This window comes from Melozone crissalis, unplaced genomic scaffold (assembly GCF_028551555.1).
Source record: "Melozone crissalis strain CALT ecotype California unplaced genomic scaffold, PUWL_Pcris_2 ptg000019l_1, whole genome shotgun sequence".
NCBI classification, from domain to species: Eukaryota; Metazoa; Chordata; class Aves; order Passeriformes; family Passerellidae; genus Melozone; species Melozone crissalis.
Window position 1 is genome coordinate 11,636,034 of NW_026535797.1, and position 22,274 is coordinate 11,658,307.

The 22,274-nt window shown below is 41.5% G+C and overlaps 1 protein-coding gene across 1 annotated transcript in view; it reads right to left on the bottom strand.

Annotated features, from left to right (window-relative positions):
- LOC128937256 (VPS10 domain-containing receptor SorCS3-like) overlaps positions 1-22,274 on the bottom strand; it is a 264,166-nt gene that overhangs the window by 13,392 nt on the left and 228,500 nt on the right. Inside the window, exons 15-21 of the mRNA XM_054276750.1 lie at positions 20,800-20,917; positions 19,149-19,282; positions 14,900-15,013; positions 13,638-13,809; positions 9,290-9,476; positions 6,157-6,290; positions 1,883-2,006 (exon numbers count right to left, since the gene is read on the bottom strand). Of these exons, the coding sequence (XP_054132725.1) occupies positions 1,883-2,006; positions 6,157-6,290; positions 9,290-9,476; positions 13,638-13,809; positions 14,900-15,013; positions 19,149-19,282; positions 20,800-20,917 (983 nt within the window). The remainder of the gene's footprint in view (positions 1-1,882; positions 2,007-6,156; positions 6,291-9,289; positions 9,477-13,637; positions 13,810-14,899; positions 15,014-19,148; positions 19,283-20,799; positions 20,918-22,274) is intronic.

Sequence of the window (22,274 nt, forward strand, 5' to 3'; positions counted from 1 at the left end):
CACTCTTAAGAAAGTTCTCAGAGTACATGATTCTCCTTTCTGATTTTGGAGATGTTCTGTGCCTCACCTTGAAGCAACTGATCTCAGACACTTCAAATAAGTACCATTAATCATTTGGAAGAAGGCACTAGTTTTAGATCAAGATAAACCTGCCAGAGTAGAAATGAGGAAATCCACAGAAAAGCAGGGATGTGCCAGCACACCATTTATGCGGCATCTTTTGTAAGAACTGTTCTTTCTTTTTAGATGGTGCAATACATTTTTAAATAAAACAAGTATCAAAGAGGACAGGGAAAGTCTCTGAGGTTCTGAAGGTTTAACCCAAAGTCAGATATATCAAGTCTTTCACTTTTGACCCCTTAGCACCATGTCCACTTTATTTTTTGAGCAAATTCTTTTCTGTTAATCTCAAATTAAGGATATACCTGAATAAATCTCCTCCACTGATAACACCAGAGCCTAGATTATGGCCTGGACCCATGATCACTTTACTAGGACACAGATGAGGATACAAGTTTATCAGAGGACATGTTTGCTAAAGGCATCACTTGTATATGTATTCAGACTTGAACTCATCACCAGACTGAAGGGCTGGAAGGACTCCTTCCTTAGACCAGGTCAGTCTGCAGCACAGCACTGGATAGGATTATTTGGACTGGATCCAAGTGGGTTAATTGTTTTGTAATAGAACCCAAAACTCTGGATCTTCTAAACAGAATGGCAAAATTTCTTCCAAGGTGTTTAAAAACAGAGTGAGGAGCTCTCTGTGGGACCTACTGGGGCTAAAGATCAAGATCACCTGTGGGTATCACTCTCAAACATATTTGATTCAGGTTTATTCCAGAAACTAGTGAAAGGATGGACATTTCCAAGAAGTAAACACTGCATTTTACAGTGCTCAAAATTATGGAGTAGAAGGTTCCTAATATTTGATAACAGCAAGTCAAATTATTACTAAATCACATTAACAAATTATTAAAGACTATTGAATTTCATGGCCAGACAATCAATAAATATCAACTTAGCTGCTGTTAAATCTGAGTATACAGTGGGACATTTATTTGTATTTAATTACTGAAATAAGACACACACAGAGCAACTACACAGTGCTGAGCTTCAAAGTAGCCCAGTTATTTGAAACCCAGGTTTCTCAATAAAACTTGAAGTCCAAACAAAAGCTGGTTCTCAAATGCTGAATGCCAAAACCCAGATAAGGAAAACAAAGACTGGGCCAAGGTGGAAATTGTTGTAGAAGTCCTGGTCAAAGCTGCTTAGAGAGCCCTTTCACCCAGGATTTATCAAGCCCCAAAGAGGGTAAGCTCTGCTGTCTGCCTAAGGGTGCTTTTGGAAGGCAGTGACATGCAGATATGGCAAGAATATAACAATACCCATGGGCAAGTCCAGTGGGCACACTCAGACCTCCAGCTATGAGAGGAAAGATGGGCAGTGATACCAACAACAGAGTCATTTCTGTCCTCTTCTCCAGAGCCCTCCTGACCCCTGTCATTTGTACATATAGATAGAGACACCAGTTGCATTCAGATCACCCTAATCATGCACTGTGACTATTTCTCTCCACAGCTGGGAAGATGAAGAAAGGCAGCCTGGTTCAAGTGTTTTTTATTTCTGGCTGTTCCCTGTCTGGGTGTACAAACAGATCAACAGGCACAGGAGACACCAGCCACCTTATTAATGCTGAGGTTATAATTTTGGTTAGCTGCCCCATTCTATTCACTTCTGATTTTGTCATCATGACACATCTGAGCTACTCTGTCATCAGAGGTTCCTCCAGGCACTATCAAGTTTCTGGAGCTCATTCTGGATCAGCAATGACAGTCTGCCCTTCACCCCCTGAGGTGTGATTGCAGAAGGCTGAGGGTACCATGCACTGCGATCTCCTTGGTGTCCTGGATGAGGCTGCTGCCCCCAGCAACCTGCACGGTGACCGTGTTCATCCCCTCCACAGTGAACGTGTACGAGATGCTACTCTCCAAGGTGATGAGGGGCTGGAGGAGGCAAACACAAAGGACAAAATCATGGTGAGATTAATTCAGGATTACAACATGCACCTGATTTATCCACCAGGCCCTGCTCCTTGATACAGGTGTGGTACTGCCAGTTTGCATATCCTGCTAAGGCCCAAACACCATCCTGTGAGCAATGTCCCACAGGCAGAGGTTTCTCTCATTTCAGTAAACATTTCCTGAAATATTCTTCTATTGAACTGCATTGTATGGACTCCTCAGCAGACCACAGTCAGCAGTTGCAGAATGAGTGCAGTAGAATGCAGCACTGTACACACACAGCCAGCTCAACTGCTAGATTTGCTGTACAAAACCCAACCTCAAATTGAAAATAAACCAAAGATGCAGATGCTTATTCAAACAATCCATATTGTTCAGATTCAGCGCCAGCCTTTGCTTTTATGAGCACAAATCCATTTATCTCTCACAGAGCAACACTGCTCAGGTCAGAGCGAGCACATCCAGCATTGCCCTGTCCATGCTGTGAGTCTGTGAGCAAGCTGCAGCCACAAGCTGGCAAGCTATGCTAACCAGGCTGAAAGCATGGCATAATTCCTGCTGACAATGCTGACTGAATGTGGCTGTGCAAGGGATCCACCCTGGAGCAGCCCATGAGAAGGGCCCACTTTGAAGAAATCAATGGAAAACTGTCTCCCATGGGAGGGATTCCCTCCTGTAAGCAGGGGAAGAGTGGGAGGCCTCTTCCCCCTGAGGAAGCATTGGAAAAGACAACATGAGATTAACTGATCACAGCCCCCTTTTTCTGTCTCCCTGCACTACTGGCAAAGGAGGAGGCAGAGAATTCAGGAGTGAAATTGAGCCTGTGGCAAAAGGAGAGATGTGGGAAGGTATTTTAAGATTTGGATTAATTTCTCATTATCCTACTTTGATTTGATTGATAATAAATTGCAGTAATATCATAAAGTCAAGGCTGTTTTGTTTTTTAAAAGTAATTAGTGGTGTTTCTCTGTCATTACTGTGACCTGATTTTGTTATATTTTATGTATCCTGCCCATGTGAGGAGGGGAGTGATAGAGTGGCTTTAGTGGGCAGCTGGTGTCTAAACAGGGTCAACCCACCACAAGTGAAAATCAAAGGTCCAGCCTTCACAGTGCCACTGATCTGACACCTGGTCTACAGAAATAACTCCTTATTTAGAGAAACAACAAAAATGGAAACAGTGATACTAAGAGGTCTAAGAGCGCAGATAAAGCCATTGTACCATTGCTGTTGTCCCTTCACTAGACTTCCAGTTTCCATTTTCAAAGGAAAACTTCCAAATGTCACCTTCCAGCTCTCACATTTATCTCATCATGCTGCCAGCCTGACTGCACTTCACAACAGTGGTCACAAAACCATTTTCATAGTCAAATCAAAATTTTCACCTGCACAGGCCAGACTGGCAAACACATTTCTCTCTCTCTCTAGAACACCACCTTCCTTAGACCCCCTCATCCATGAGCTGAAAAGCAGTAAAAAACAAAAAGTCTTATCACATGGCACACACAGTCCAAGGGCACCAGCTCGTGCCAGCCCTGGAGGCCTAGCTAACATTTACTGAGATATACACAGACCCTGGAGAAGCTGAATGGGCCTCTATCAAACTGCAGGGATATCAGCAATCCTCCTGGAGGTTACAGGTTGTAGTTCTGTGCAAAGGCAGATAAGAGGATGCAGTCTGGCCTTTAAAATTACATTTTTTTCTTTTTGTATATGTGTATGCTGGACATTCCATTATCATGGATGATTTCACCTCCATCATGGAGTTTTAACATTCAGCCAACTCCTTAATTTTAATTCAAGAACCAAGACCTGGAAACTAACTCTAAATTAAATCAAGTAGTTTAAGGTTCATTTGCTCAAACCTATTAGACAGCTGGATACATCTATTAAACTGGACCTGTGTTAATCCAGGCAAATTGGTCTTTGGGCATACTGCAAAAATCAGTACAGTAGAAATTTAGTACAGGAGTTTCAGCAGGGTGGGGAGAGCAGTAGAGGAGTCTCAGCCAGGTCATTTGTGCCTAAGACAACATCCTCCTGTGCCCCAGCACAGAGAGCGAGACTGCACAGTGACACAGACACATCTGGTTCTGCCTGGGATGGCTACAGGCTGAACAGGAAAAGAAGTTGCAATCCCTCAGCATGGATATAAAACATATCATCTAATAATACCAGTCACACTATAACACACCTCATCCTTTAATTCAGTGTCTCCATCTTTCACCTCTACTTAGAACACCATAGTTTACTCATGAGTGGGCACAGAGAAGGATCTGACATGTACATTAAACATCCCAGGAGGAATTTTGATGTGATACAGACTGCCGTTCTGAAAAAAGGTGGCTGAAACAGTTATCTCTATGTCTCTTGCTATACTTCTGTCAGAGTTGCAGTACATTCCATGAGGTAGCTGAAGATAATGCTTGCAAAGACTGAACAGTGCTCTGGGTCTGAGATTCGGATACAGGTAAGTGGCACCATGTTTATTGTTCCATATTTCAGCAATGAGTACAATCATGCCAAGGTGTCAAAGGATCAGCTCCATGTTCAGCTATGTCCAAAGTACCCATCCCAAACACATCCACATCTGCTTGTACTCTGCTGCCTATGGGTCTGAGATTTAAACTAGAAGATGAAACAGTTCATATTTCCAACCCAGAAGCAAGCACTGTGAGAACTGCATGGAAATCTTCAGCAAACACCACTGCTTTGCATTACCTTTTCTAGATTGCTTTCTATTTCAAAAAATCTTTTTTAAGGCCCTGTTCACCATAAACTTCTATAGTAAGGACAAAAACAATGGCAGGAAAACTCTGCACCGGAGGGCTTAAGCAGATCAAGTTATCAATACCTAAATTATCTTTCATGTACTTTAATGGTTCTCTGTGTGTTTGGCTCAGTGTGAGCACTGAGCCAAACATAGCTGAACTGTGACATGATTGTGCATGCTTGTATTTCAATGCAGTATAAACTATGTGGAATTACCTGGTACTGGCAATGGACTGGATGTGCAAATGTGGGTGGTTGCCATAGTTCAGCTAGGGCACAGCAACTTGCCAAGTTACATGGCTTTTGCTCCTGAGTTCTTCCACTGCCTCAACTATGCTTCCACAAAAATCAGCGAGTTCTTACAGTGAGCTTCCTAACTGGATGTAGAATCCCAGTAGAAGCAGCACTTACTGTTTTTATTTTGCCTCTATGACATTGTTGGCAGCTAGGGTAAGAGGTTAAAACTAAGCAGCTTTTCAAAGAGAAAACAAAATACTTGTGTGCCTATTTTTTATCTCAAGTTCCATATTTCATGTAAAATCCCCATTTCTTTCTGCTGCAATCTCACCTCAGTGCACACCTTCAATTGCAAATGTAGACAGTGACATGACTTAAACTGCTTTTGTAAATAACAGAAGAAACTATATTGTGAAATTAACAGCTGTACATTTCACAGCTGTAAGAATGGAGAACAGTGCCTGTCTCACTGCTAAAGTCTACAATAAAAACTGTAGCTAATAGGCAATTCTGCTCTCTCCATTTGAAAGCATGATGCTAACCTGTATTTTCACTTATTTTAACTATTGCTGAAAAAGCTCATTATAATACATACAGTGACATTACACATCATTTGAAAATTCACTACAAAGAAGTCTCATCCCCCTCTCTAACATAGCCAGACTCTTCAGCTTGAAATTCTAGATACAGCTGTTTATCTGAACACCAAGAGCTTTAAAGTACTGTGTTGGAATCCAGCATTATGTACTGCACACTGGCACATAATGGAAACCCCCTGGTTATGTGAACACCAGCAGTTTTTAAACACTGTGTTGAAAGCCAGCATTATTCCACATATAGTTCAGTTAAGTTACAAGTGAACGCTGGTAATAACAGTGGTCTTCACATCTCAGTAGGGCTGATAACAACCAGATGGAGAAAGTAATGGTTCCTAAGAACAACACAACACAGAAGGAAACAAATTCACAAAGGTTGAAGTTCAGATAATGACAACCCTCTTCAGCCAAGTTAAAAACTAAAACACAAAACAGACAAAGGCAAGAAGTTTTTATTATGGCTGAGAGAGTTCCCTGACTGTTGTGACAAGCTCAGGAAGAAAAAATGAACCAAAGGGTGTCTGTACCTTGGTGCTGTTGCCAAACCACCAGAAGTAGGTAAGTGTGCCTGCCTGGCTGGGCCAAACTACTGCAGTAATGTTGACATCCTTATTTCTGATGGCAACAAAGGGAACACTCAGATGGACGTGCTCCACTGGACCTGTGGGAAGAGAGTTCATTATTAAAGGCTTTGAGTTAAATCCTCCCTGCACAGTTGTGAACAGCAAGGATTTTTCCTCTAAATAAATCAAAAGTCCTATGTCAGCAGTGACAGTCTAGTGACAGTCTATTTATATTTTAGAAATAAAAGAGAATTTCAGCAGTCAATGAAAACAGAAAAAGACAATCAGATTTAAAAACACTTTTCCCCCTGCTATTACGCACATTTTCCATAGTGCTAATTTTCAGAGAGTGGCAGCACTGTGTTTAGAAGAATTTTTTCAATGCATTTTGTAGAAAAACAATGATCTGGTTTTGCATTATGCAGTGAAATTGCTATTGAAAGCCAAAAGGGTAGGACACAAGAAAGGGATAGGACACAAGAAAGGGATAGGACAAATGAGAAAGAAGTTTTTTTCTTGAAAATATAGCCACTGAGCTACTAAGATTTGTGGGAAAATCATTTTAGCCAAAATGGCTTAAATCTGGTTTTATAAGAGTAATTTATAACTTGATTAAATACCCCAAACAGTTTTTTAAAAGATCTCCAAAATAAAAACTCATGATTTTGGAAATCCTTGGTATCTTTTTGATATAGGCCTGACCTTAGGCAGTCTTTGGGGAGTCAGTTGCCCCTGAAACTGAAAGAAAAACATCAGGAACCACTTGGAAGATGTGTGCATAGGCATAACAAAGCATGTAACTGTCAGAAGCACTTGATTCTGAAAGACTTAAAAAATAACAAAGTACCAATGCAAAGTTGTATCTAATAAATGCAAATGCCCAGAATAAATCCAGGGCATGAAGCCCTGAATTCAGAAGGCAGATCCTCTCTAGAAAAAACAACATGTGTAAAAAACACTGAGGTTTTGTTTGGTAGTTTGTTTAAAGCTTCTACTATCTCCATTGTGTTTCTTCTCGTTTATCTTTTGGTTTTGCTGGTGCTGAATTTCAGCTGATAACTGCTGCCAATCAGACAGTGTTACTTTCTGGGCAGTACCTTTAAAACACAGCAAACTGACAGACTATCCCTGTGAGATGGAAAGGACAAAATAAGAAAAGTCATAATCTTTTCCTTTTTTGTTAGACATTCATTCTGGGAAGCAGGAAATTTGGTGATTTTAACTGAGACAATCCTCTTGTGTTACCTCTCAGCACAAAATGGGGACATTAATCAGTTCTCCATCTACTTGAATTACAAAGATTGTGGAAAGCAAGAGCTGTTCTTCTACCACTGGAACATAGAGCTCCAAGCACAAAAGGACACTATTCTTGCTTTTGGCACCTTAAAATTTGATCTTTGTTTTTTCCCCTCTTTCCAAGAGATCTCTATCAGCAAGTGACTCCTGAACTCTGACTGTAGGAAGTACTTTGGGTTTGCAAGAAGAGCAGGTTCCCCTAAATATTTTGTGACAGTGCATGTAAGAAGAAAAGCACTAATATCTTTGCTTCCTTTAAATTTCTAGTTTAGCTGCTTGTCAGCAGATTCCAGAAAGCTGAAAAGTTAACTGGCTGCTAATAAAGCTGCAGGGTAGAAAATTAATGTTGCTTGAGGCCAAGGAGCCTTTTCCTCTCTTTTTTTTTAGCACAGGATCCTAGTACCAGAGTGATTGTATACTAAGAATGATTCTCAGGCATATTTTTCTGTACATTTGGACTTGAAGGTCAAACCTCCTATATTGACCAGTACTTCCAAATATATTAAAAGTTTAGTACTGAGGTGTCATCTTATTTCAGCATTAGCATGAATGTAAATCCTTGCAAAATATTTCCCCAGAGATAATGATAATAAATTGGCTACCTAAGAATGCCATAAAAGTCAAAGGAGAGATCTGAAAGGTTGATGTAAAAAAGGGTGGAGCAGCAAAAGCAGGCCAAAGAATTGTTCCTTGTTGCATTGTGCTTTAAAATCCTCACCATGAAAAAGTGGTTCCTTTGAGAAAAATCAGATAACCCATACAAATCTGGTTGTTACTACCAGGTAACCATCACTTTTGTCAGCTAATGGCCCAAGGTGGAGGAAAAAACAGTTAATGCTCTAATAACAGGTTGTTAAGTGCAGCCATGATTGACTTTGAGGGAATTATGAGCATAATAAAAGCTTCAAGGAACATTTATTCCTTCATACAGGGAGCTGGAAATTAAAATGGAGAAAAAGTTCTTGAGTTTTGGAAATTTCTAATGTGCTTCCTTTCAGCAGAAAAGCTCGAGCAAAAGGCAGGATGTAAGACATTCTGACAGGTAAAGAGGGGAGGCAGACAAGGCTATGATCACCATTAGGGGCAAAATTGATGGGGTGCAGCTGAACACAGAAGATTTAATAGTCTAAGAGTAGATCAAAGAACTGGGCTCTTTTTGGTCTCATCCTACATTCCACACTCTCTGCTCTCTCCTGTGGCTTTGGGAAGTTAACTCAGAGCTCTATATTTGAGTTTTCTCATGTGTCAGCTGGAGAGAAATTGCATTGATCTACCAAACAGGACAGAAACATCAGGGATGCACGTCAAACACATGAAATGTGAAGAGCAGCACATTAGTCCTCAGTACATTCATATCTCAGGAAGCACGCTCAGCATAATGCTTCTCTTTCATTAAATTAGCTCTGTAAATGCTGAAATTCTGAATAAGTGACTCGAAATTTAGTAGTTTAATCTAATCCTCTTGGAATGAGACATGTATTGAAAATAGATATCTAGACTGTGTTTCATATGCTGCTTGGTCTCTGAGCCTTTCAGAAAACCCAAAAGACATTTTCAACCTTTTCTCCATAACTCTCAGAACTGCAAATATACTTGTTTTAAAAAAAGTCCTTCCCTTTCCCTTCATTCAATAAAAGCTGTTTAACAAGTTAGAGGAGTGCCTAGAAGCCCAAGCCTTTGGAAGAGCATGAGCTGCACATGTCTGTGGGTTTGCATCTATTCTTGGGCCCCACTGAAGCTGCAAGGACTTGGAGTGACGTCAGATTTTGGCCCAAGGAATCTGGCAGGTGGAAGTACTCACAGACCACGTGCAGGAACAGGACAGCAGTGTCTGAGCCGAGGCTGTTCTCTGCAAACGCCGTCACCTGGAAGATTCCAGCACTCTTGTACACGTGCCGGATGCCGTCCTCCACGGGGCTGAAATTGGCATAGGACACTGCAATGCCATCTCCAAAATCAAGCTGGATGTTTGTCCTTTGGAGATCACCCTGCAACAGGGAAGGCTGGAGTCGGAAACTGAACTGATATAAAAGGATTTATACTGCCCTCCTTCCCACTTGCACGGATACAAAGGAGTAACCTCTCAAAAAAAGCCGAGCTTTGTTCTGTCATTCCCCAAGGTGGCCAGACACAGACAGCAAAAGACCAGCACCTCATCCTAAGGCAGCTAAAACAGGTGACATGAATCATCTCTTGCAAATATCCTCCCCTGATTATACAGCGTTTAGAAGACCAGTTTCAGCTAGACATGAAGCTTCAGGACGGCTGAATTTTTACAGGTTGAGTCCCACGTTGAGGACTGACAGATTTTTTTTGTCTAATGTCAGTCAACACAGAGACAGGGCCTGGATACACAGGAGAATGAAGCAGATGATGAGAAAATCTCTTCTAGGACTACTGCCAATGACAGTTATTAAATGAAGGAGGGAAAAACAGACAAGAAATTCCAGCACCACAGGAATTGTCTGGGGACAGAAGTTGCACTATTTTAGTTTAAATCATGCTTTAAATCACTGTAGTTGAACTGTAGAAGTGTCTGTTATTTCAGTTTCTTGGAGCCTTATTTTATACTTGCCCCAGCTGACTAATGTAACACACAAAGAAAAGGCTAATTTCAACAAAGCTAAAGCCCACTGCAGTGATTTCACTAAACTGAAATAAAACTACAGCTCAGATTAAATATCTGTAGTTTTAGCTTTCTGCATATATATAAGATGTGCTGTGCCAAGTAATTTCCTTTCATCAAAGATCTGCACTGTATTCACTGGGGGTGAAGAAGATATCACTACATTTTGGAGATATTCCTAGCCCTGAAGGGCTGAAGTCAATCCCTACATATATTGAGGATGTGATCTGAAAGTTTAAAAACAAAAATTAAAATCTCTGCTCTTAAATTTACCCTTTTTTAATGGGAAATTCAGAAATATTTTACAGTTGTCTCATAAATCCCATTATAGCTGTAAATGCACAGGGAGAACATACAAGAAGCCAGACCACAATGAAGCAGGTTCCATGTGTAGAAAATCATGACCTTAGCAGCCCCCACTGAATTTATCCTCCTCATAGACTATACCTGCATGAAGAATCAGAGTGCAGGAAGGGTATTTTTCAGATGTCAATTTACTTTGAGTATATACTTGGGGTCTTCAGACACTCATATAGTCAGGATTATTGCATGTAGTTTTTGAAATATGGGTATTTATTTGATTATATATGTTAGATCTCTCTTCCTCCTTGCTCCATCATTCCCCTGCCAGGGAGCCAGGGGAGTTTTGGCTATTGACTTGATCAGGGCACTGTTTTCACCTCTGCCCCACTTGGACATGAAAACTTCAGTATAAACCAAAGAGCAATCAGAAAGGACTAAAGGGGTGGTGACACTAAAATGTACCTATTATATTGAGTAGTCAATAACATGCTTTAGACAGAGAGTTTTTAAAGTCACTCTAAAAAAGTCTCTAGCAGGAGCAAAATTACACTCTTGAGATATTCAGTAATTTGATAGAAAGGCTCCCACAGCTTGTTAAACCTTTCAAAACCACTTCTCAAGGGAATGCACTAAGACCCCAAGTCCATCTCATATGGAAGATACTGAACAGAGGATAAAAATTTGATCTGGGCTGGATTCATCACTGATGACCTCAGGCTGAAATCTCTTGCACCAGCCATGGCAGCTCATCTCCCTTGCCTGGCAATTCTCTTTTCTATTTCTTTCTTGCCTCTCCAATATGATTCTATCTGAAATGAGACCGTTTCATGCAGAGAAGCAGGAACAGATTTGTCATGACTAAACAGTGGCAGATGATCTTTTCACCCAATTATGAGCTGGGTCTTCATTGTAAAGGCTGCCCATCACACTAATCATGTTTTCTTTCTCCTTTCCATACCTCTGTATCCAGTATATAAAATACTAAGCCAAGCATGTTAGTCCCACACAGAGATGTCAGATATTCTGGAGTTTATAAATATAAATGGAAATAGAAGGGAAATGAAGGCATTTCAAAAGGAAATAGAAATCATTGCTATCCATTTATATTCAAGAGGCGTGTTTTGTTGCTTTAAGCCCCATAAATAACAGAAAGGGAACAAGGCTGTCACCAAGATTGGCTCTGAGTATGGAAATCAGTGAACAGACATGGTCAAGAACACAACTCCACAACAGCTATTTGGCAGTCTAGTATTTCTTTGTGATCAAAATCAAACTCAGATTAAAAAAAAAAAAGTCTAAAAAGGTTCTTATCTCCTCATTTTCCCTTGCATGTATACAGTCCAAATCTCAGTCCAGCCCCATATTTCTGAAAACACAGAAAAATCATCAGTCATTCTGCATTTATTTGTCTGTAGTCATCGCCACACATGTATTGTGAATATCATTGTAAAGAATCCTACTGAAGTTAATTCTATAAATCCTGAGAAATTCAGGTTTTGATTAACTATGATGAAGTCTTCATTTACCACTGAATGCCCAAAGATCAGCCACTTCCATATATTGAGGGTGTACACTAGAAGTTAGGAAAGAGCTGCTGGCTGATCAGGGTGAGTCTGCCACAGCTGAATGGACACCACACAGATGTACCCACAGGAGGGCTGGTCAGGCTGCTCTTTGGCTCAGAAGGGAAGTGTAAACATATGTGCTAAACTACCACCAGTAAAGAGACTGACCAGAAAAGTTGGAGAAAGCCAGGAATGAATCTGTATGGCAGCAAGGTAAGTAATAATTAAGACCTCTACAGAAACTATTTCTTCCAAGTCATAAGGAAATCCTTGGTCACAATTCTTCTCAGATTCACACTAAAAGACTGGAATAGCTTTGTCCAAAATCTCAGTGTTCCTTTTCTTTTCTTCTTGAAATTCTAGTATTTTGAGAAACAAACTCAACGCACAACTTTCTGTGGAATAAACAGTTCACCTACAGAGACATATTCCAAAGAGCCTTTTCCCTTAGAAAAAAAAAGAAAAAAAGGTTGTTTCAATGAAATGTTTTTCTAACTACCATTATTTCTCAACAACAGACATGAGTGAACGCCCTCACATATTTATTCAGCTGCCTCTTCAATCTCTAAATCCTTGCAAAGATTCCACTCTTCAGCTACCTTGACTGCTGCCTTATTCCCCATCTGTTTATCATTCTTCATACACAGCAGTTCTGCTTGAGTTCCTTAATAAATTACTAGTTGATTCCTAATTTTTAGATTATATCTGTTCTTTTCTGAACTCCCACTCATAGTGTCTACATAAATTGTCTAACCATGTCAAGTCTGCAGAATAGAAAAGAAGCAGCAAGCAGACAAGAAATCCCTCTTGTATAAAAGCAGAGCATGCATGAACCCCTGAGGAAGTAGTAAAGAGGCCCTGTCAGATTAGTGTGGTCCCACTGAAATACTTAGCTACTATATAAGAATTTAATTTAGTGTGAGAATGTGTCGTGTGTGGGTGGTCTGCCTCAGCTGTCCCCAGGTACTGCTCCAAAATAACATACACAGGGCAGAAAATGTGACAAAAACCAGCTGTTCTTCTCCAGCACCACCTCAGTCCGTGGCCAGAAGAGCCTCAGCATTTTGATGCTTTTGGCAGCAGCATGGCCTGGTGTCACTTATGCTACTGCTGGCTACAGAGGGAACTGTTCCAATAGATAACTACAATAGATAAGGGATAGGGTTAGAGATGCTTTGAGGAGAATCAATTCCTACTGCAAAATAACAATGTCCCTCATTGTTCCCCGTGAGTGTGAACATGCTCCCCACTGCTCTTAACCTTTCCCAGAAAAGCTGAAGTTAAAGTTTCGCATCCCAGATACAGAATTTTGGATCACAGAAACACCACTTCTGTCTCATAAACTGCAGTTTACTGGAAGCAGCAAGAAGTGAGTGGGGAAATAAATATCTGACCACATCTATCTTTCTTCAGCATTATCATCACTGATAGACAAGACAAGCAAACACCTTTGGTGTGACCCAACATGACTTGCTTGTTTGTGTCACTATAGCCTTCAATTCTCTTGAATTCCTTAAGTCTCATAAATCTCAGGACCATTCACTATTTCATGATTCCCCCTTGATCACTATTTTCCTCTAAGCAGCTTGAAAAGCAAAGGAAAAGAATGCCAGTCCTGCCACACAGAGAAAGGTTTACTGAGACCACTAACACACCTCTTCCATGAGGATGATGAAGGTGGCGTTGTGCCCCTGCTCCATGACCAGCTTCCCATCAGAGGTGAGGATGTGCAATCCCCGAGGTGCTTTCCCAGGGCATTTCTCCATCTTGGCCATGTATTTCTCTCTCAAGCCATCTGTGCAGTTGTTAGACACAATCCTGCGGTACCTGGGGAACAGGAACAAAGGACATTGGGCTCAGACAGTGGGTGGAAAAGTTCCTTTGTTCTGTTTTTGTTTTGTCCCTCCACATTAATGCATGTTTTTTTCAAAGGTTAACTACCTGCACGATCCCCTCACTGAACGGGAGGCTCAAAGAAATTTAATGTTTTATTAAGTAGGAGAAAGCCAAACCAATCACAATTGAACCTTCTCCAGAGATTCCCAGCAGCATCACTGAGAAGAGACACATTGTGGAGGTGAATTACTCTGCGTTCCTAAAAGGCAGAGAATTCCTCCAACCCAAAGCCTGCAGGATTGCATCCTGCATCCCAGCTTTTTAATTATACCATTTATTAGGTCTTGTCTGCCTCTATTGGGCTAGAGGGCACTTGAAAAAATGTGTCAAGGGCTTTGACCAGTTCAGTTTTAAAATGATTTGAGGTATGGGTTTTTCTCTTGGCTCTTCTTGGAAGATGTTGGCTAACAGCAAAACTCAAGTCTCACAGCATTTCCTGCATGATAGTAGAACACTTGCAAAGTGATGCTGCCATAATAAACCAATACTTGCCATCTGTTCTGGGTTAGACCAGGAGAAACCAGTACATGAAGCCTGTCTGAAATGCAAGGCATTGTATGTACAAAGTGAAAATGGCAGAGGAAGAAAACATTAAAGAGACTAAAAATTGCTCATTTGAGCCTTCCTAGAAGCTGATATAAATAGAAGCGGTAAGATAGTAAGAGGTTCAATAAAATACAATGTGAAATACCTCAAACCTGTCCTTTTAAATGTTCAGCTGCCTCTCAGGCAGACCTTTTTGATTTGTGTTTTAATTTTGCAACAAAGGGGAGCTCCAAGTCTAGGCTCCAGGGATCACACATCACTTGATAGCAATGCAATATCTATCTGTCACTTATGTTAACATGCTTCTCCCTCTCTCTGAGGAACAAGGCAATTTTCCATACAGATGCTGTTGCAAACATCACCTCATGGATAAGACTGAAAAAGACCATAATGGGATGCAGAGAAAAAAAGAACTATCCCGGTTCTCTTGTCTGCTGCAGTCACCAAAACCAGACAGATTGCAAGATGCACTTACCCAGTGCTGTTCCAGTAGTTCTGACCAACGTTGCAATCCTTGGACAGGGAAGATGGGCTGAACCAGAATGCTGGGATGCACTGGTTGTTGCTGTGCCTCTCATATCCATAGTCACTGTGGAGAGAAGTCATGAATCCATCACTGTAGCCTCCACTAGAGTTAGCCCAGAGTTTCAGGTGATGTCCCCAAAGCAGGTGTGTGTTGGTGGTTCTCTGCTGGGATGGCACAACACCATGGATTGGGCTCATCCAGAGACAAAGCGCTGGACTGGTGTGAGATGCAGGAACACAATTCACTGAGGGCATTTGATCCCCACAGCAGCAGAACTACCAAACTTGCAGAGCACTGCAGGACTTGTGCTTCATTTGGCAACAAAACATGACAGAGATTCAGAAAAAGTATTATATTGTTTGTTTCTATTTCTATCAATCTCTGACTTAAATGTCACTTTTTGGGTTCTTTTGGTTTGTTTGTTTTTTGCAGCCTTTGCTTTTAGAATGAACCAGGCTAATTCTAAGATCTAATGTCACTTTTTCACAACAGTGGCTAGGAATATAAAACACTAGGAGCACTTCCTGAGCAACTAGCCACAGTATGTATATTTATGTATGTTAATGGACTCCCTGGCTAAGCTGTGACTTACCCAAGAGGAAAAAAACCAGCTGATGTTTTTCCAACACTAAATTAAAACACAACCAGCTTTGTAGTCTAAAGATTGCATGGTATTGTGTCCCACAGGGAAGGCAATCCAGGGTATTGATTCTTCCTTGGACCACCTAAGAATGGAATTGTACACAACCACATCCAAAACTTCTTTTTACAGCTGCCTTTGTGTGCCAATACAATGATGAAGAAATAGGATTAATCCAAAGCTTTCCATAAGTTTTAATAGGGTCTGGATCAGGTTTCTATGTGTAGCCTTTATTGACAGGCTGGATTCAAAGGACAAATAAAAAGAGATTCTGGATTTTCGCCTGCAGCAAGTTAACAAATGCCAACATGCTAAACCTCTGTGAAAACACAGACACTACAGAAGGCACTGTCTTGAAAGCATTCTGTACCCTTTAGGACACTCTGAGTTTTATCCTTCCCCTGTTCAGAGCCTGAACTGCCAACAGAAAGTCTCTAGGAAGATCTTTGGTGAGACAAAATTGTGCTATGTCCCCAATGGCCCAGCCTGCTACTGTTCTTTTTTGGAGGACAAAAATTCTGTGAGCTACTTTAAATGGTTTGGAGATTCCCTAATGCTCTTTCTCTCAACATTCAATTTAATCATTCTCAGTGGGTCCGACCTGCACAGTTGAAAATGCCTGGCAGGGACTTTGTAATTAAAAATATTCAGGAGGAGCTGTACTTTGCCCCAAAGAAGAAAAGAGCTGCATAAATATTTAATAAAATTAAAGACAACATTGCTGTGTGCCCTCAAGGTTCTGCGCTTGTTCATTAACTTCTGGTAAATGTATATTAAAACCTCACATGCTGCCCACCTTCCCTCTCACAAGCCCCAGGGTTTGCATAAGTTAAGGAAATAATCAAGTCCAGCTGCTGTGCTGTCTTTCTCAGGAAAGCTATCTTGACAGAGTAAATAAAGAAGCAGGAGGAGGGAAAAGAAAGCTCAGTGAGCACTTTAATATCACTTATGAGATCCTTCTGCCATTCTCTCTGTTAGAGAAAGGCCAGAATTTGCTTCTGGAAATGACTGCAAGGGTTGGCAGGAGTCACCCCTGATCCTGACTCATATGGATTTTATGAACTGGGGCATAATCATGATTTATGCCCCTGAATTTTAGATCAGCCTTTTATCTAACTGCAGGGAACAGCACTGCAGCCATGAGGCAGACAGGGGCAAAGGCACTGTGACCAAATGGGAGGGAGCACAGCCCCCACTTCAGCGTGTGCTGAAGGGCTCCTGCAGCTTTTTGTCCTATCCCCACAGCCCTCAAAGGCAGGTGTCATCACAGCAAGTGGCACGCGGTGCTCCAAGCCCAGAACCAGCTCCAAACCTTCTCTCTGAGGAAGCAGAGGGCCCATCTGGCAGCACTTGCTGGTCACTGCACTCACACAGTCCTGGCTGCTGGGCCTCCTCCTTTCCCTGACACCCACAGGCCTGCCCAGTTCAACCCAAGGCACAGAGCAGTCAGGGCTTTCAAGAACTGGCAACTGTGAGCCCAGGCAGAGGAGGCTGAGTGGACATTTTTCCTTGAAAGGGAACGAGTTTTTCTTGGAAGAGCATCAAGTGAAAGTAGGAGCTGTCCTTTCACCTGTCCTGTCCACCTCTCAGTGAGCAGAGAAAAGGCACTTGTCAGCATCTCCCCTTCTCATACTGACATCCCAAGGAAGGCAGATCAATCTAGAACATATTCTGGAATAACCTGTGTCTTGCAAATGACTAAGCAAGTGTTTCATCCTTAGAAATCACAAATCAGAGCACAAGATCCCCCTTCCTCTCTGAAAAATCACTTTTAAAATGATCAAGTTCAGTGCCCCACTTGCAGCACTGCCAGTATTTTCCTCAAATGGACTGTCTCACACATTGTTCCAGTCAGCCCTGCTGAGTAGCATCAAAATTCACCATAAAGTTTCTTCTGATTCTCCATCACCAGCTGTAACAATTTTGCAACTGGAAACTAGTTAACAATTCTGTTGGCAGTGCAAGCTCCGAAACGAAAGCCAGCTTGTTGTCCTCTAATTGCATTTCCTCTGCAGGACTGACAAGTTTAACAGCAATACCCTCTCATATTAGGGGGAAAGTTAATCAAAAATGATACTGAATGCTTGCAAGGAATCTGTCATGTGATTGAAAAGGTGCATTCTCATGCAGACCCTTTTCAAGGCAGCATTCAAGGCCCATTCAGCTACCACAGTTTTTCACTTACAGCTTGGAAAAGATAAACTTCCCTGCGAAAATATAAAGCAGGTGAGTGTAAAGAAAAAAAAAACCAAAACCAAACAAATTCATTAGCATCTCTGGAAACTGGTGCTGTATTCACCCCAGAGGCCTATGCCAATGCCAAGGGCAGATACTGCAAAGCAAGACAGGTCATCCTGCAAGTTCCCATCATGAGAACGAAGGGGAAAGATCTCATGAGTCAAGATATGGAGTCTCAGATGTAATCTTGACATGAGGAACAAATTAAATACCCTCCAGATCAGATTAAATTTTCTGTTCTAAATCCCCAACTCACTCTTAAAGACAAACTACTACAATAGTCAAGAAAATACTCTAGTCAATATTTTTCTTAATTTTGCTGCATTTCACTATGTCCATGTCAAGAGAACTGTGAGCCTAAGTCCAAATAAATGTACAGATCTCATGCCTCACACCTCTTCAGAAAGCATTTGAAGGTAGGTGAAGTGTTCAGGAATAACACCAATACCAGTCAGACACTGATCCTGAATAACCTACTATAAAGATTAAAATGTTTTCCCAGCTGATCAGCTTTCAGGGTATTTTGAATTCCATTTAAATGACATTCTGATCATTTAAGCTCAAATGTGACAGACATTGACAGTCTTAAATCTGAGAAATATTGCCAATCACAGGTGCTATGTAGGAATTCCTTGGGCAGAGATCCTGACATGCATTCTCCCATCTCCTATCTCTGATTGTCAAGCAATAGCAAGCAGTGTCTCATTTCTCCCCTGTTTTATTTTTAAGCTGCTTTCAAAGTGACCTTAAAGCAATTTGAAAATTATGGTCCCATTAAGTTAGAAAGACCAATATTTATGCAAAACAAGTAGTTATATCTGACAAGGGTGGGCTGTACAGTCATGTCACAGAAGCCCTTTCAGAAATTTCTCAATAAAACATTGTTAAGAAGCAATAAACTGTTCCCATCTATTCAAAGGAATAATGATTAAAATGTGCATGTTTTGCTGGCTTTCCCCCTAGGAAGTCAATGACCTTGGGAGAGAAATACCCTCCCCTCTTCTGAAAGGAATATATTTTGGACCAGAAAAGTCCTGGCTGTCACTATTCTGGAATGAAAGACATAAAATGTCCACCAGTACTTGCAATTATTTTGCTTTTGAATTCCAGGCTTGGATTTCTCATGGAAATGAACAATATTTCCTGCAGAGGAAGGAGAAGCCTCCTTCACTCAGCAGGTTTGGGGGTCACATTTCTGCTACATGGTATGATCACAGCTATAAAGCTGCAAGAGACTCACTTCTGCAAGGTTTTCTGTCTGGGTGGTATTTTGGGAAAAAAACTCAGCCCCTGCACAAGTCCCCAGGGTCACATACTCACCACTCAAAGTCTCCTTGGCCACAGACACACGGTTCAGACACCACAGTTTGGGAATAGTCCCGACCTAGGGAACACTGGACTCCAGGCTTGCGTTTTTTATAGATCTTCCTCTCCCCCATGACACAAGGCTCCCCCTTCATTGGCCAAGGAACAAGAGGAGAAACACAGTTTTAGTGGCAGCTGGGTCTTAAATGAAGCATTTTTTTAAAAGACACAAAAGGCAATGAAGACAAACATTTATCTCTGGGAGGGTGGGGAGTTACAGTCCTGCTCTTTTGTGGCTTTGCAAAACCAAAAGTCTCCTTGGGAGGACTCATGAGCACAGTGTGCCCAGTGTTGAGTTGGGATGCCAATGACAGCATGCCCAAAATGCCTGGATGCCCAAGCCATCACACCCACTTATGTCACCTTTCAGAAGGCATCCACCAATATCTAGTCCTACGAATTATCCTGAAAAGACAATGGGGGTGTAGGCCAGGGTTTCTTCCATATGTCATATAAAGTCTACTGCAGAAGCAAGTGCCCAGGCCTGAATCCCAGGGCAGGGGACAAAATCCAGGTGTGGAACACAGAGCTCAACTCCCTTCCTCTTTCTGTGACAGATCTGGCTTTGTTATAGACAATTTTGATGTATGTTTCACTGGAATTTTTGAATGCAAAGGTTTCCAAGAACACTACTGGGAGTAGCTAATCTAAAACAAACATTTGACATCTAGGTGAGTTGCTATAAACAGAATTTTCTATTTTGCAGAAGTATTTTGTCTGCATAGAAGTAAGAAAAAAGACACCTAATTGAAATACTTCTCTTCCCTATTAACAGTGGTTCCCAAGATTGCTGCATGGTTACACATATCTTCCCTTTTCTTTCATTTAAATGATTTTCATTTATTCAATTCTATGACTTCAATTATCTCATCCTTGCCAAATTAATGTTCATTTCTCATTCATGGATTTCATTCAGGACTGTCACAGTGCCAATGGTTCTGGCTCTAGTCATGTTACTCTGCAGGCTGTGGGACATCATACTGGTAGTCAGTAACCCATAAGTAATCTGCAGAGGTTATTGACCTCTCAGTTATAGTTCCTTCAGGACCTAAATATATCCAGCATGACAATAAGTCAGTGTATGAAAAACAAAGCATGCATCCTTGAGTAGAAAGAAATAATGTGGTTTTCTCTGGTGTCTTTTATCCAAGAGCTTTTCAGATTCAAGGGTTTTACAGATATTCAAGAGTTTTACAGATACCTGCAGGACCTGCAGGATGAATAAATGTTTTTATTTTCATTTTTGAGTAGGGGAAATAAGAGGCAAACTGAAACAAAATTATTTTCATGAGTCGGTGACAGAGCTACAAAGAATTCAGAGTCATCTACAATTCAATCATAAGGTGTCATTTTACACTGCCCTAAGCATTGAGGCCAAAAAGATCCAACCAGTGCGATGGATTATATTCCTAAAAATAGAAGGTAATCTCCTGAGCTTGCCCATAGATGCCTGGCCCCATGTTTATTCATGCACATTTTTCAAGGGATGCAAAAAAAAAAAAAAAAATCCATATGCTTTGATGTAAAGAACAGCTGCATTCTCACTTGGAAACACAGAGCAGGGGAAAAGGAACCCCACCAATGTCCCCCTGGAGAGTGGGGATACCTGGTTGTGCAGGTGCCAGGTCTGGTAGTCATCCTTGGTACACCTGCGGCTGAAGAGAGATTTGTAATCCACCTTGACCAGCTGCCACTCAGAACGAAGGCTGAAGTGCCCAAAAACTCTGAGCAGGGGACACAAAAGAAAAGAAAGAGTCAGCCAGGCTCATACCTCCAATACAGCAAATAACAACTCATGAAGCTCAGCTGCATAAACCAATACACAGTCTTGGAGCTTAATGCCAGAAAATGGTAATCAGTCATGAATAATATTTTCCTGTTCTTACAACATCCCAGGAGTGTTTAGCCTTTTCCTGACACTGGTACACAGCCTGTGTAGGAAGGTCTTCCCCTGACCCTAGCATCCAGCAAAATGGAACCCAAGTCTAATCACCCTTATTGCAATCTTTAGAGGACAGTACATGTTACTGTTTTTATTATTCCAAGTCTTTTACTAATCTACATTTTTACCCAAGCCACTTATGTGATTAAAAGTTTTGTTCTAATTATTCCAGACTAACAAAGAAAGAGGAAGAAAGACAAGATTTACAAATTTTCCTATGAAATCAAAAGAGAAGCAGAAAACAAGACTTCCCCACACTGACTGTAATTCAGATCCTGCTGTGTCCCCAGTGTGCTGCCATTATTTATTCTAGCTGATCTTGGTTTACACTGTAATCATACTGAGTTGTTGGCTTTGCTCTCCACTCACTCCTTCTCTAGTCTGCACCAAAATTGCTCTGCATTTTGCTGCTCTCCATGAAACAACAACCACCCAGGAATCAATCATGCTCTCCCCTGGAGACCTGTCTCAGCTCATGGGGATCAGGGAGACAATGGTGGGTGGGCAATATCTGAGGGTATGAAGTGGTGGGTTTGCTGTGGACACCTGTCTATATCCAAGTTCTGCCTCACAGAGGAGCTCCACTAAGCTGACAAGCAGGAAGGACACAATACAAGGAGAACCTGTGTGCTGTCGTGAACAAGCGGCTCAGGTTAGGAGCGAGCAAGTGGGGAAGGACTTGTCTGGTAAAATGGATTTATTAGGTAGATTGTTGCTGGCTGTCCAGAACCATTCTTAGTATAGAGTAAGAATTGCAGGGTATCAATGATAGGAAACATCACAGCACCCAGGCCATGCTGCAGGAGAAGCTGCAATTCCTGTTCCTCAGCACTGAAGGCACACCCTGGACCAAGAGAAACCCACAGAAACCAAAGCAGTATGGGGTGCCAGGGCACTGGGAGCAGGAGGGAGAAGGGAGGAATGGGAAGGAGCATGGTCGGGGGATGCAGAAAGCCTCCAGCACTGTTCTCAGGAGGAGTTCTAACTGCAGTTCACCTCCCCACTTTTCCTCGGCACGAGGTATTTCCCATGTGCTTTCAGCACATAGAACCTTGTTTGTGCTGCATGACTGAAACATCAGTCCCTGCAAATCAGCAATGCAGCAAGCAGAAATCTTTCAGTCCAGCAGATTTACACCA